Source organism: Drosophila tropicalis, unplaced genomic scaffold, assembly GCF_018151085.1.
Source record: "Drosophila tropicalis isolate 14030-0801.00 unplaced genomic scaffold, ASM1815108v1 contig_593, whole genome shotgun sequence".
In the NCBI taxonomy this organism is placed as follows: domain Eukaryota; kingdom Metazoa; phylum Arthropoda; class Insecta; order Diptera; family Drosophilidae; genus Drosophila; species Drosophila tropicalis.
The window spans coordinates 2226379-2239230 of NW_027173070.1; the positions used below are offsets into that span (position 1 = coordinate 2226379).

Here is a 12852-nt window from a genome sequence, read left to right on the forward strand (position 1 = left end):
GGCATCAATGTACAAGGAGAAAGAGAAATAGAGAGAGTGTCAGCCTAGTTCTTAGCTCGCCTCTACCCACATTTATCAGGTCAAGTACGTTAAAAACGAATGCCAAAAATCTAAGCTCAAAATTTTCGTTCACACAAAACAGAAATGTCTAGGTGAACGAACAAATCTGGGATGAGGAAACCATTATGCCAGGACTCGAGAATCCTCAAAATGAATGAGCTAAATTAGAAGTAGTTGCTAGAAGACAAACTTCAACTATAAGTCGATGCTTGGCAGTGCTTTAAAATGCCATCAATCTATTGATTTATCTGCTTAGACTTTTTAACTGAAATTCAGATTCGAACTAACTAAATGAGAGACAATAATTGCTGAATTCTATTATCTACTTTCTGCTATGACTATTTGTCTTCTATTTCTGTCCAAGTCTTTAATCCTCTGTTTAATTTTCCTTTTATAATTATTATTCTTTATGTTGTCACTTCATTTAGATATAGTTCACAACTAATTTAAGCTAGTTCGTGTTCATGGTTGGCCAAGCGATGTTACCTTGATAGCGCAAATTTTCCAAAATTCATTTCTCATTTCACTTATAGTAAGTTTGTTTGCTGTCGGTTTCTTTTTCAATGATGATATTTCACCGCGCTCTCTAGTGGCCACTCAAAAATCATTGACTGTTCAATTCACAAAATCGAGAATGGCAGTAGAGAAGCCGCCAAAAATGGACAATCCGCAAACCACTATCCAGAGGAATCAGAAATCAGTAACCGAATCACACATTGAGTTGAGTTGGGTGTTGCATTCTGAATTCAGAAATTGAATTGAAGTTTGGGTTATGGTTTTTGACCCAAAACACGGATGGTAACATGAAATTTGAGCGCTTTAAAAATTGAGCCCATTGATTTTTGAGCTCAGCACGGACATCACACACACACACACACATCTCTGCTTGGCATATGTGCAAGAGTATTTTGTATATTTTCCCTGGCTTTTCCGCATTTTCATTCATGCCGTCAAAGGCATAACGCCGCTTCAGCGCCATTTCCCATTCTCATACCCGTTTCCATTCCCAGCATGTAGAAGTCAGAGACGGACATGAAGGATAAAGAGAGGATATACATACATATGTACATGTGTAGGTGAATCTGTGTGTGTGTGCATATGTTGCGGGTGAGTAATTTTTCAAGTATTTCCATGTTCCCAATGTTGTTTGTTTAGCTTCTCCATGGGGGGGAATATATGTATATAAGAAAGGGTCGTCTCCTCTCCTCTCCTTTCTGTAGACTTCTTCATACCTTTTGCATATATTTTTTATGGGAGTTTTCCTTTTTTTTTAACCAATACATATTGAACCTCCCCTCGTGAAATCAAAGATTAAAATGAGCAACGACGAAAGGATCTTTGGTTATTTGCTTGCCCGCTTAGCTGCTGGTCGAGGGTTTTGATTTCATCACCAGCTGCTTCTGTTTTTTGTTGTTCTTCATATTCAGGCTCCAAACACAAATTGTTGTACAAATATTTGAATTCCAAAAAAAAAAAAAAAACGGAAAATGGAAAACTCTACCGAAAAAAAGAGAAAGGAGCATCGCGTTCCCTATGTAAAAACTCTCGCTACGCATTTATTGAATTAATGGATTATTTCTGCGTCAAAACATCTGTGGCTCACTCCCTCTCACTCCTCCTCCCCACACGTTTATTTATATTTACTTCAAGTACCCTCGCTTCCCCAATCCCCCACTCAATGGTCCGTCATATTTTCTCAATTTTTTTCACATTGAATTTTACTGGGAAATTGAAACCAGAAACGTAAATAATTATAGGCAAATTAACATTTTAATCTGTAAAATTGTCTAAAAATTCAAACACAAATGGGCAACAAGAGTCGGAATGCTTCTAACAAGCAGGAAGAACAATTACAGGAGCGTAGTTTGCATATTTGAGGGCAAACTTTAACATTTTTACACTTCTTGGGTGTTTGGACTTATTTTAGTCCATAAGTTAATACCATCGAGTTAAATTAACTTATGTAACTAAACATCATTTTATCTATATAACAAATAACATCTTCCAAATTCTGTCTGAAATGAAAATTCACCCATTTGGCCCTTACTTGGGCCGCCTCTGCCTTGGTTTCCATTGCAGGGTCAACAAGGAAAGCTCCCGCCAAATGCTTTGCATGTTCAAATTACATTAAAAATGAGCAAAAGAAAAAAAAAAAAGAAAATCCAAAACGGCAAAAAAAATGAGCCACAATCACAAACTGTGCTCTCACACAAAACACATTTGGAAAGGAAAAGAAAAACCATGTCAATTTTCTATTCCAATTGGCCAAACACTCGCACACACACACACACACACACAAACACACACTGGGGACTATGCACAGTTGGTAGGCTTGTGTTTTATTTTTTATTACTCACATTCATTCCAATTGTGGCTACTACTATTACACACACTCACACAGACACACAGCCTTACCGACAATTTGGCCAAAAAAAAGGGCCAAAAGTTTTTTCGTTGCCTTTTTTTCGCATTAAAATGCACTTGTTAACAAGTAATTTGTTGGGGAATGGCTAATATTTGCTTATCGCCGTCATGAAATCAGTTCAAACGAAACCCAGTAGGTTGAATATTTGATTAGATAGGGCCGGTGAACGGGGAAGGGGGGTAAGGTTAAAAAGGGACAACGTTTTGTTAGGCAAATTGTTGTCCCAATTGTTTGCAGAGGTTTTGCCATAATAGTTTGTTGTTTCTTTTTCGGCTAATTGTAGGAAATAGTTATGGGAGTTGATCTTAAAGTATGTAACAAGATCCATTTATAATTATGATAATGCTGTCGGAAACTGAGTATATGTATAATCCACTTTGAGGGGGTTGCCTATGCGGCATCTGTAAGTACTTTAGGGTCTAAAGAAAAATTCTTAATCTTTATTAGACACGGCCTGTAAGAGGCCCTCCGAAATGTTAAGTCCCTGCTTTTCATATAACTTTAACACTTGACTTTCCATACGAGACTCTGTTTCTCTTAGTCACACAAAGTACTTGAGAAAACAAATGTATTCTTAAGATACGAATCGACCGATTAATACCCTATAATAAAAGAGAAATACAAAACCAATTTGTTTCTTCCGTATGGACTCAAATGACAAAGAATGTACCCTTATTTCAAATGACCATATAGGGTATGAAAATATTATGTACAGCGTACAAAATCCCCCCCGGGCGCAGGCAAAATCAATTTCAATCAAACAAATGCAACAAACGCCCAGCCCAGACACAGAAACACAGAGCCACAGAGAGGAGTCCCAGACCAAATCCACTCAAGTGAACCAATAAAATAAAATCAAAAAGCAAAAAAAGGAAAAAACAGGAAAAGTCAACTGGTGGAGGGCCTGAAAAATGAATGACGCCGGGAGAACACAGAATACAGAGTTCTCCGAACTGAGAATCGAGAGCAGGGAACAGAGTACAGAGGGAGGGAAAGGCAAAAGAATCACCCTACCCCATCCAAATAAAAGAAAAAAACGAAAACTGAGGCAAAAACTGAAATGAAATGCATGTAACAAAATAATTGAGAATAATCGAATTTAAATCACATTTTGGTTCCAACAATGGCACAATGACAGCGACAATAATGATGATGATGACGACGACAACAACAACAACAACAACAATAATGACAAGTTAGAGGGGTGACAAATATTTTTTTTTTTTTTTTTTTTTTTTTGGGTGTAGAGTCATACAGATGGCACGATTTAGTCTAAAAGTCATTGCCACATGCTGGGACAATTCATTCAACCAATTTCAATCTATCTATCTCTCTCTCTCTCCCTCTCTCTATTCTGGGTTTTTTTCTTCCTTGACGGACTTCCTTGGTAATTAACGCCAGATGTTTGGGAACGACGACCAGGAAGGCAAGGTTACGCCTTTCAAACTAAAAAAGAATTCACTATTACAAAAATATATAGTCCTTATAAGTATGTAATCATAAAATAATTGAAATAATATTAAATAAACTAAACTATTCATGAAAATTCTCTATAATTTCCAAGCAAAGCCGTGAAACACGTAAGAAATTATTCAATTATCGGCCCTAAAAGGGGTGGGAAGAACTTTTTAGTGTCAGAAAATGTTCTATTCTAAATATATTTTGGGTTTCAGTGAAGGAACAATTAGTTCTATTTTTAGTGCAAGTGAAATGTGGTTAAAATAAGCCCAAATGAAGCTTAAAGGAATTCAAACAAAAGGAAATTAAATTAAATTAAGGGAAGCTAAAGGTAAATATGGAATGAGCAAAGCTTTGATACCTAGCAAGTAGGTAGAGGATCTAGATACATAAATACTTGTTAAATAATTATCTAATTATCAATTAAAATAGATAGTAAAATACAGTTTTTAAGTAGTAAACAGGATATTGCTTAATCAGCTGACTGATTCTTCTAATAAAGATTTTGTCTCCTAAGTCGGTTTTTTTTGGTTTTCAAAGGAAAAATAGGTTAAAATGTTTCGATAGGCTAATCAGCCTATCGAATCACATCCAAAGGTCTTAAAACACTCTAAAGCAAATGTTGGTAATATTCTAACAAAGTGTAATTAATAATATGTAATTATAACAATAGCTTTGTTTTATGCTACTTAATCCCATGGCCTGGTCCAATATTCTTCCTTTTGAAACATTCATTTCTCGAAACTCTCTTTATTAAACAAGAATTTAAAGGATTTTGTTTTCATTTTCACATTGCAAAAGTTAATCAGTTTATAATTGGAACAAAGATGGAGATCTAGAGATATTAAATACCAACACAAGGAGATTAAAAGGATATGGCAGAGTAAGAGAAGGGGAGGCTAAGCTACCATTTTGATTTTTTGAAGTATTCTTAATTACATTAAGGGCAATTTATTAACACCCAAAAACAAAAAAAGTTGTCATATTTGAGTGATATGTTACTCCCCTCTTTTCTGTCTAATTTGTTTCCAATGACTACACACACACACACACACACACACCGATTTTGCTTACATATGAGTCCAAAACACATTTCTATATTGGGTTACCCACAAACAAAAACAGAAAACAAGCAAGAAGGAAAAACATTTCAGACCTGTCAAAAGGTTTTCGCTGTATACAATTTTATTTTTTAATTTAACGCTCAATTCTTTCAAACCGAGAACCCGAAAACCTAAACTCTGAACCCAAGAACCCAATCCACATGAATAAACCAGCCAAGCCAACCAACCCCTTGGCAAGAGTTCACCAGAGTGTTAATGTCTAAATTGCGTTCAGTGTGTTGTCAATGTTTGTTGCTGGCTGTTAGAGTTTGTGTTGTTGTTGTTGTTGCTGCTGCTGTTGTTTGGGTAACCCCGCAACAACATATCCAAAACATTTGAACTTGTTTGCTGCGGTTACGCTGTTTATTTTTCAATTGAGGTTTTCACGCAATTCCCTTTACCTCTCTACCTCTCCCATTCCACTGCACTGAATCTCGTCTCTTGCCCCCTGTCAATAATAGCAAGTGAATGTTTTATTTATAACATTTCCGCTGAAAATGCTTAGGAGTAGGAGAAGGTATTTTTGTTTAGTGGGGGGTTGGGACACTTACCTTCATCAGCCGTGGCCGGATGTTGTTCGCCTTGAATTTCCATTATCCGGCTAACCAGGAGAAGGACAACAATAGTTGCAATTGCAACAGTTGCCGTTGCCTCTTTACTCTTGCCGCACATTTTTGCAATTAAATTGCACACAGATTTTTCCGCGTTTTATATATACGTATTTTCGTTACAATTTCGGAAATTTTTCCCGGCTTCAATTGCCGTTTGTTCTGGTTTCTCTTTGCTAAATGGGCCCTGCCTTTGTTTACTCTCCTCTCCCTTTGGTCGATTTTCTTCTTTCGTATTGGTTTGATTCAATCGCGTATAGCTGGTTTTGGTTTTCCACACAGCTTTTTCATAAACTTCTCATTTTCTTCGTTGTTTTTCCCCAAAATGAGGGCTGCCGCTTTTCCAGCAAGATATGTGTAGCTTCTCTCGTTTCAACGCAATTTATGTTCGACATACGCCACTGCAAAATAGAGAAAAGAAGGAAATACATTTTCACGAATTAGTTTTCATTTATGCTGAACAATTTTTTTGCATTTCTTTTTCTTGTTTTTGCTCAATTACAAGATGAACAACGAAATATTGTGTTGCAAAAAGGAGGCAAAGTTTCTGTTGTTAGTACTCTTTCTAAGTGAAAGAGTACATTCGCTGTTGAGGGAAACTTGACTGACTGGGATACCACGGACTCTTTAGAATCTCAGACAAGTTAGTCTATTATCTAAAGTTAGATAAATATATGGAAATTCATTCGATTAGACGATTCGTTTAGACCTAAACTAGGCAATATCTGAAAATGTCTTGACCCATTTATATTGCAAAAAACCACCAAGAATATACTTAAGCTAATATGAATTAAAGAAATGTTTATTTCGAAAGAAGAAGCTCTTAATTCCAGCTTCTTGCCCTCTCGTTTAAATTTCTCCTATGAAATTTTTAATAAAACTTTTGCCCAATTTAGAAACTTTTTCATTATTTTTTGCATTTGGCAATATTTGTATTTACCTTTACTTAAACTAATCAAATGCAAAAAACTGTATGCCCGACGGTTTGTCATAAATATTTAAAAAGCATAACCCGAGAGGGGAATTATCAACTGGGGAGCAATATTTATGATAGATTGCAATAACGACGAGAGCCAGACAAACTTATGGCCAGCTAGTTTGACCAAGGGCCAGTATAAATAATAAATAAATAAATAAATATTGTTGTATTAAATAACAATGACAGTGAATGTGGAAAACTGAGGTAGTGAGTGAGTTGGTGAAAGGGAAGAAATGGTAAATGAACGGCCACCTGGAGGGTTAGAATATGAAAGTAAATTTTTGTCAACCTTTCAACATGCCAAAACAAATTGACCTCAATTTTTTTCATTATATACATACATACATGAGTGAGGGCGAAAAGTTTTGGAGGGGGGAAAATGGAAATGCAGAAGGTAAGCAGAACAACAGCACACACACTAAGCACTCTTGGGGGCTGTCAGTTACAGCCCCAAATGGAATGTCTCGCCAGGTGAAATATAACTTAATATGAAGTAAATACAAAGATTTAAGTAGCAATCAGCTCTCTCGTTGCTGCCTCTAGTTTCCCCACCCTCTTTCTTTCTCTTTCTCTTTCTTTCTCGACTCTATGCTAACAATTTCTGGTTACTTATGTGCTCTAGTTTATTTCCTCTATTTTTCTTGAAGCAATTTCGCAACATTTTGTTTGACTAAGGGGCTTACAGCAATTCTTCTAATACAAATACAAATACACAAGGGCCAAGAGAGCGGGAGAGTGGCAAAGAAGGCGTATGAGGGGCGAAAAATGGGGAGAAGAGCCAAAATGAAGAAGGAAAGTACATCTATACATTGACACTTTCACAGGCCACACAGCTGTCAAGGCGTCAAAATACAGGAGGGTATTCAATTTGGCCCAAAAAACAGGCGAGAGAGAATGGCCATTAAATTGGAAAATCGAAATAAATGAAAATTTGGGATACTAGGAAACTAATTATTGTAGTTCTTTTACTTAGCAGCTTTCTTTTGTAGAGTCTTAAGATTATAGTTGAAATATGCCATAAACATTTAAGAACCCTTACAATTAAATATGAGACGTTCCCTTTATTCCATAGTTCCGCTCCTGTGCCCAAATGTGTAGGCTAAGCGCTGAATACGCAGTGTGCCAACTCATGTTAAAGTTGAGCACCGAGAGTGAGAGTGTAGGGACAATTTTCTGCCAAACAAAAACCCCTAGCAAATGGGATTGGATGATGGTAGCTGTTAGATGGTTAGATGTTGGCATGGAACTGGGCTACAATGCATGAGTTGCCATTCATAATATTAGCGCGCCGAGGCGAGGCAAACAAAGGATTTTCAAGCAGTAGGCAGTTGGCGCAGAGGCTCTGGCTCTGCTTCTGTCAGTAGAGAGGTTTCTTCGTCAGGTCTTAGCTGAACTTGTAGAGAGAAAGAGAGATGGTCGAGGAATTGGTAAATAAAGGCACGACCTGGCAGAAGAGTGGGGTATTATGGTGTTTCTGTCGGGGCCAGCAAACTACACGTGTACGCAAAGCAATCAACAAGCAGGATACGAGCCGAATGAGTAACATAAATAATAAAAACGGAGAGTCGGAGAGTGCCAAAACATTTGTATGAATGATGTCTGAGACCAGGACAAGAACGAGACCAAAAACCGAGAACGGCTCTGGACGACTACGACGCATGAATGGCAAATGGCGAATGGCAAAAACGGCGAATGGCACAAAATGGTTGAGAGACGGCAATTCAAAAGAAAGAAAGGAAGAAGGAGGACCCCCTGCAAGGATGTATGTTGGTATAGAAGGGCGTCGGAGACGTCGTGTGTTGCTTATTTATGCTGTGCCTATTGCTGCCACTTGAGACTACGTCTCCAACTCCAACTACCTAACCATTGCCGACAATTTGGAATCTAGCGCAAATAGAAAATATTTATGTATTATGCAAAAAACGTAATGCGTAGCAGGCCGAGAGATTGGTAAAGGAGGGTGTAAAGGAAACGGCAGGCCAATAATGGAAACCTGTTGGCGGAAAATCTAATTTTCGTAACACCCCCCACAAAGTCGACCTCCAACCTCCCCACCAACCATTCCTCTTAGGAACTCAGCCCACAAACAAATTTTGGAGACGCCTACATCACACACACACACATACATAGGAGAACCCATAATTCAAAGGAGGGCTTCCACATGGTTATTTAATTTGGTTTTACGGTCGAGCCCAAGGAATGAAAAAGTAAGTGCAGGTGTTAAAGATTGTATCCACTTTCCCTCCCCCACAACGCCTCATCGCCGCCATCCCCTTTTGCTCCCTTACACCATCTTGAATGTATGTATGTATATCAAGTGAGCAGGAAATGCTTAAAGATAAGATATAGGTTAAATGTTTGAGGTGGGGGAAAGAGAATATATATTCTTTTCGTTACGCAAAGGTTATCTACAAGGTGTAAACTTTGTAATTTCAGGTAAGAAGCACAAATAAATAAATACAATGCACACACACTTAAGTCTTTAAAATTTAAACTCTGATCTACTTATTCTTAACTGAAAAACATATTTTTCAACTAATGGGAACAACATTAAAAACTAAAAGAAGACCTTAGACAATGATTAAGTGAAGTTCAATCCAAGACCACTTGCGATATATCCACAACTGTCAATATCCTAAAGTAGCCTTTTTCCATTACCTTCAAAAACTTGTGTAACCCTTTGTTTGCCGTTTCTTTCAAAAACTACATATAAGGCCAATTGGTGGCAGAGAAAGAATCGTATGAAGTTTATCAATTTATGAAGTAAACTTCACATATGCAAGGACTCTCTAGCTCTCACTCTCTTAGGGCAAAACTATTTCAATCTCCATCACCAACTAGTTATCCTTTTGCCCAGATGAAGAGAAGGACAGAGACAGAGAGAGAAAGTGTGACTGGACCGTGTTATATTGACAGGCTTGAGGAAGTTTCTTGCTGGGCTGACAGCCAGAAGAGAGAGACAGCTAGAGAGAGAGAGAGAGAGAGAAAGAGATAGAGAGGGAGAGAAAAGATGAAGAGAAAGACTGCAGTAAGTGAAATTAATTAAAAGCGACGAATGGCACTAGTCAAGGATCCCAACTGAGAGATAGACAGACTGTGGATGCCAACCGGACTAGGGACCAGAGACTGAGGGCTAAAAACAGGTTTCACACACACACAGAGAGACAATGAATGGGCAAAAAGATGTCAACACTTTGTTCAAGATGATGACGTCGTTGTTGTCGTCGTCATCTTGCCAGTCCATCCATTCATCTATTGTTGTTGTCATTGTTTCATATTGCTCTCCATGCCCCACCCTATAACCATCCCCATCCCTTTTGGCACCCGCTGTCCGTCCTTGTGCCTGTTTATGAAGTGCCAGGATATCTCCAGGACGAAGGCATTGTTAATAATAGAATGTTACTTCTATTTTTGCTCGTTTCGCGTTACAATCTCCACCAGCAACAGCAATAGCAACAGCACCGGCAACCAGCAAAGAAGACGAAACACTTATTCTTTATTTTGTTTCCACTTGAGTCTGCAGGGAATTTCGCTTTGAAAGAGTTTTTTTTTTTTTTTTCTTTTTGTTTTGTTTTCCTTTTTTTTTTCAGCTTTTTATATTTTTTTTATAATTTTCTTTTTGCACGTAACTTCTGTTTTGCCACTTGAAGCGTCTTTTGGCATCATGATGATGATAATGAAGATCATGATGATGATGATGATGAAGCATTGGCCATTTGAATAATTGGATTTAATATTTAATACTTGCAATTATTTTTGTTTATTTTCTTTTACATAATTGAGAGAAGGAAGATATATGTATGTATGTATAAAAAGCTTTTCCTTCACTTTCCTTGCCTTTTCCCTTTCTCTAATGCAAAACTACACACACACACACACAAAAATTCCAAAAATTGAATGAAAAATTGCTTCTCAGCAAATATTTTTAGGGAATTACATAAAGAAATCTCAGCTTGGTTTGACTTTTTGTGACTCGTAAATATATATTTAATTCCTCTGTGTCATCTTCTTCTAACGAACAAAGCCAACAAATATTTTTAAATCAAACTTTCTACTTCATTTTTGTGTGTCGGAAATGAAAAGAAAATAAATTTAAGTCTCATGCAAAAATTTATGAAAATATTTGCGTTGTCAAAAAGCCACCCACAAAAAAAAATGCAATATTTTAGTGCAATTGTGCATAGATATAGAATACTTATATGTACACACAGATCTGTTTGTTTGTTTGTTTGTTGCTGTTGCATTTTTTAATTAAAAGCAAAAAGCCAATGTGTTGCTCTTTCCCGGAGGGTCCAGGGAGCCTAGAAACGGCGTGGCTGATGGGGGGGTTCGAATGGGGGGGGCAAAAGGACAATGCTCGTAAAATTTCAATGCCAACAATAATAAAATACCATAAAAAAGGCATCTACCCTGTGTATGTGTTTGTGTGTGTGCGCCATATCTATGACAAAAAAAAATTTGTTTATATAATTAGGACACGCCCTGCAGGCGGCGCCTTTTTCTCTTTTGGGTTTTTTGTTTATACATTTTTGTCTTGTTGAAAAAATGAGACAAACAAATTGAAAAGATTTCTTTAAGCAAGGCGACCAAAAAGTACCCTGTAGAATATTATACTTTAATATTCTATATTCTTAGTCTTTCATCAACTTTTTTGTTTAACAAATAGTCAATTTTTACAAAAGTAAACCCATCTCTTTTAGGATGAATGGAAGGTTAGATGCATCTATGTTTTAAGAGCTAAGTATTTGATGATAGTTATCTTTCTCCAACAACTAGTTATTAAATTGTTTGTTTCATTATAATTTCAATGAGTAGTATATTAGTAAAGACTATTAGACTAGGATCAACAGGGATACTAAAAACTTGGAGTTTTAGTAAAAAGGACATAAGAACTACATTATACATAGTTATGGAAGATCTCTTTGACTGCCAAACAGACTAAGTATATTCCATTATCTCAAAAAAATATCAATAAATATCATAAAAGAATCATAATAATCAGAATATATGTACATACAAAAAATTATGTGTACATTTTCTCATAGCGAATATATATAAGAGATATGTTTGATCGATCTAAAGGCCCTATAAAGGTTTCGTATGATAGATAACCTATTTGCCCTGGTCATTAATCCATTTATAGCAATATACAGTAGAATCCGGTTATATATTTTCGGAAGACGTACCTACCGGAGGTCCTTTCATATCAGTTTGTATTGGAGCCAACCAATCACTCATCGAACTTTAGTCGCTATAACCGGACGGACGGTATAAGCGGAGTTGTTATAATCGGATTCTACTGTATGTATATTAAAAACTTCAGAGCAAATCTTTCAAGCTAAGAGTTTGACTTTAGAAATGCCTTTCGATGGAGTTTCATGTCATGTATTCCTACGAATATTTCCTATTAATTCGAATGTGTTTTTAGACTTTCCCTTTGCATAATACGTGACATTTATTAGCTTAATTTTGTGTGTTTTCAGGGATCATTATGGTAAAGCTCTTGACTTAGACGAAAGTAAAGAAAATTTGACTTGATCTTATACCTTAAATGTGTCTCTATATGATAAGTCCAAATTCAGTCCTGTTTAATGCATTAGTGTTAAGAACAAAGAAATCATCTAACTTTCTATTTCTTTATTTGGTATACTTTTCTTTTCTTTTCTGGGCATAGACAAAAAAACCATCAGCTTTAAATTTAACTGTTGTTTCGCTGGGTGAAATGAAATTCCTCAGTCTTTCTCTAGCTCTAGTCGCATCTCACCCACATTTTACGGGGTATAGAAATAATAGAAGAACCTGCGATAAACTCGTGGCAGACTTGTTTTTAAGGCATCCATGGAAGCAGAAAAAAAGTACTGCGTAACGAGCCCAAAGCCAAGTCGCGTCTCACATATCCGCCCGAAAATAAAAGACGTAAAAGAAGGAGGAGGAGGAGGAGGGATGTGCGGTTCCCTTATTTCTTTTGTTACATGTATTATTTTCGTATCCTTGGCTAACAAATGCATGGAAAATGATTTTCAAATGTGCCGCCAGAGACTTGACTTGCTGCGTCTTCCTCCCCACCCTAAGATGGCAGACAGCAGGCAGAGAGAGAGGGAGAGCCAGAGTCTTGGGTTAAGACATGTTTTATTGGCCTCAGTCTTGTTTATATCGTTTTTGACACACACACGCACAAAAAAAAAGACATTTTGGGAGTAGCATTTTCGCTTTGATGCG

General features: G+C 36.9%; 1 protein-coding gene across 1 annotated transcript in view; it reads right to left on the reverse strand.

The window, feature by feature from the left end:
• side-V (sidestep V) overlaps positions 1-12852 on the reverse strand; it is a 49449-nt gene that overhangs the window by 28211 nt on the left and 8386 nt on the right. Inside the window, exon 2 of the mRNA XM_068289492.1 lies at positions 5598-6055. Within this exon, the coding sequence (XP_068145593.1) occupies positions 5598-5718 (121 nt within the window). The 5' untranslated portion in view covers positions 5719-6055. The remainder of the gene's footprint in view (positions 1-5597; positions 6056-12852) is intronic.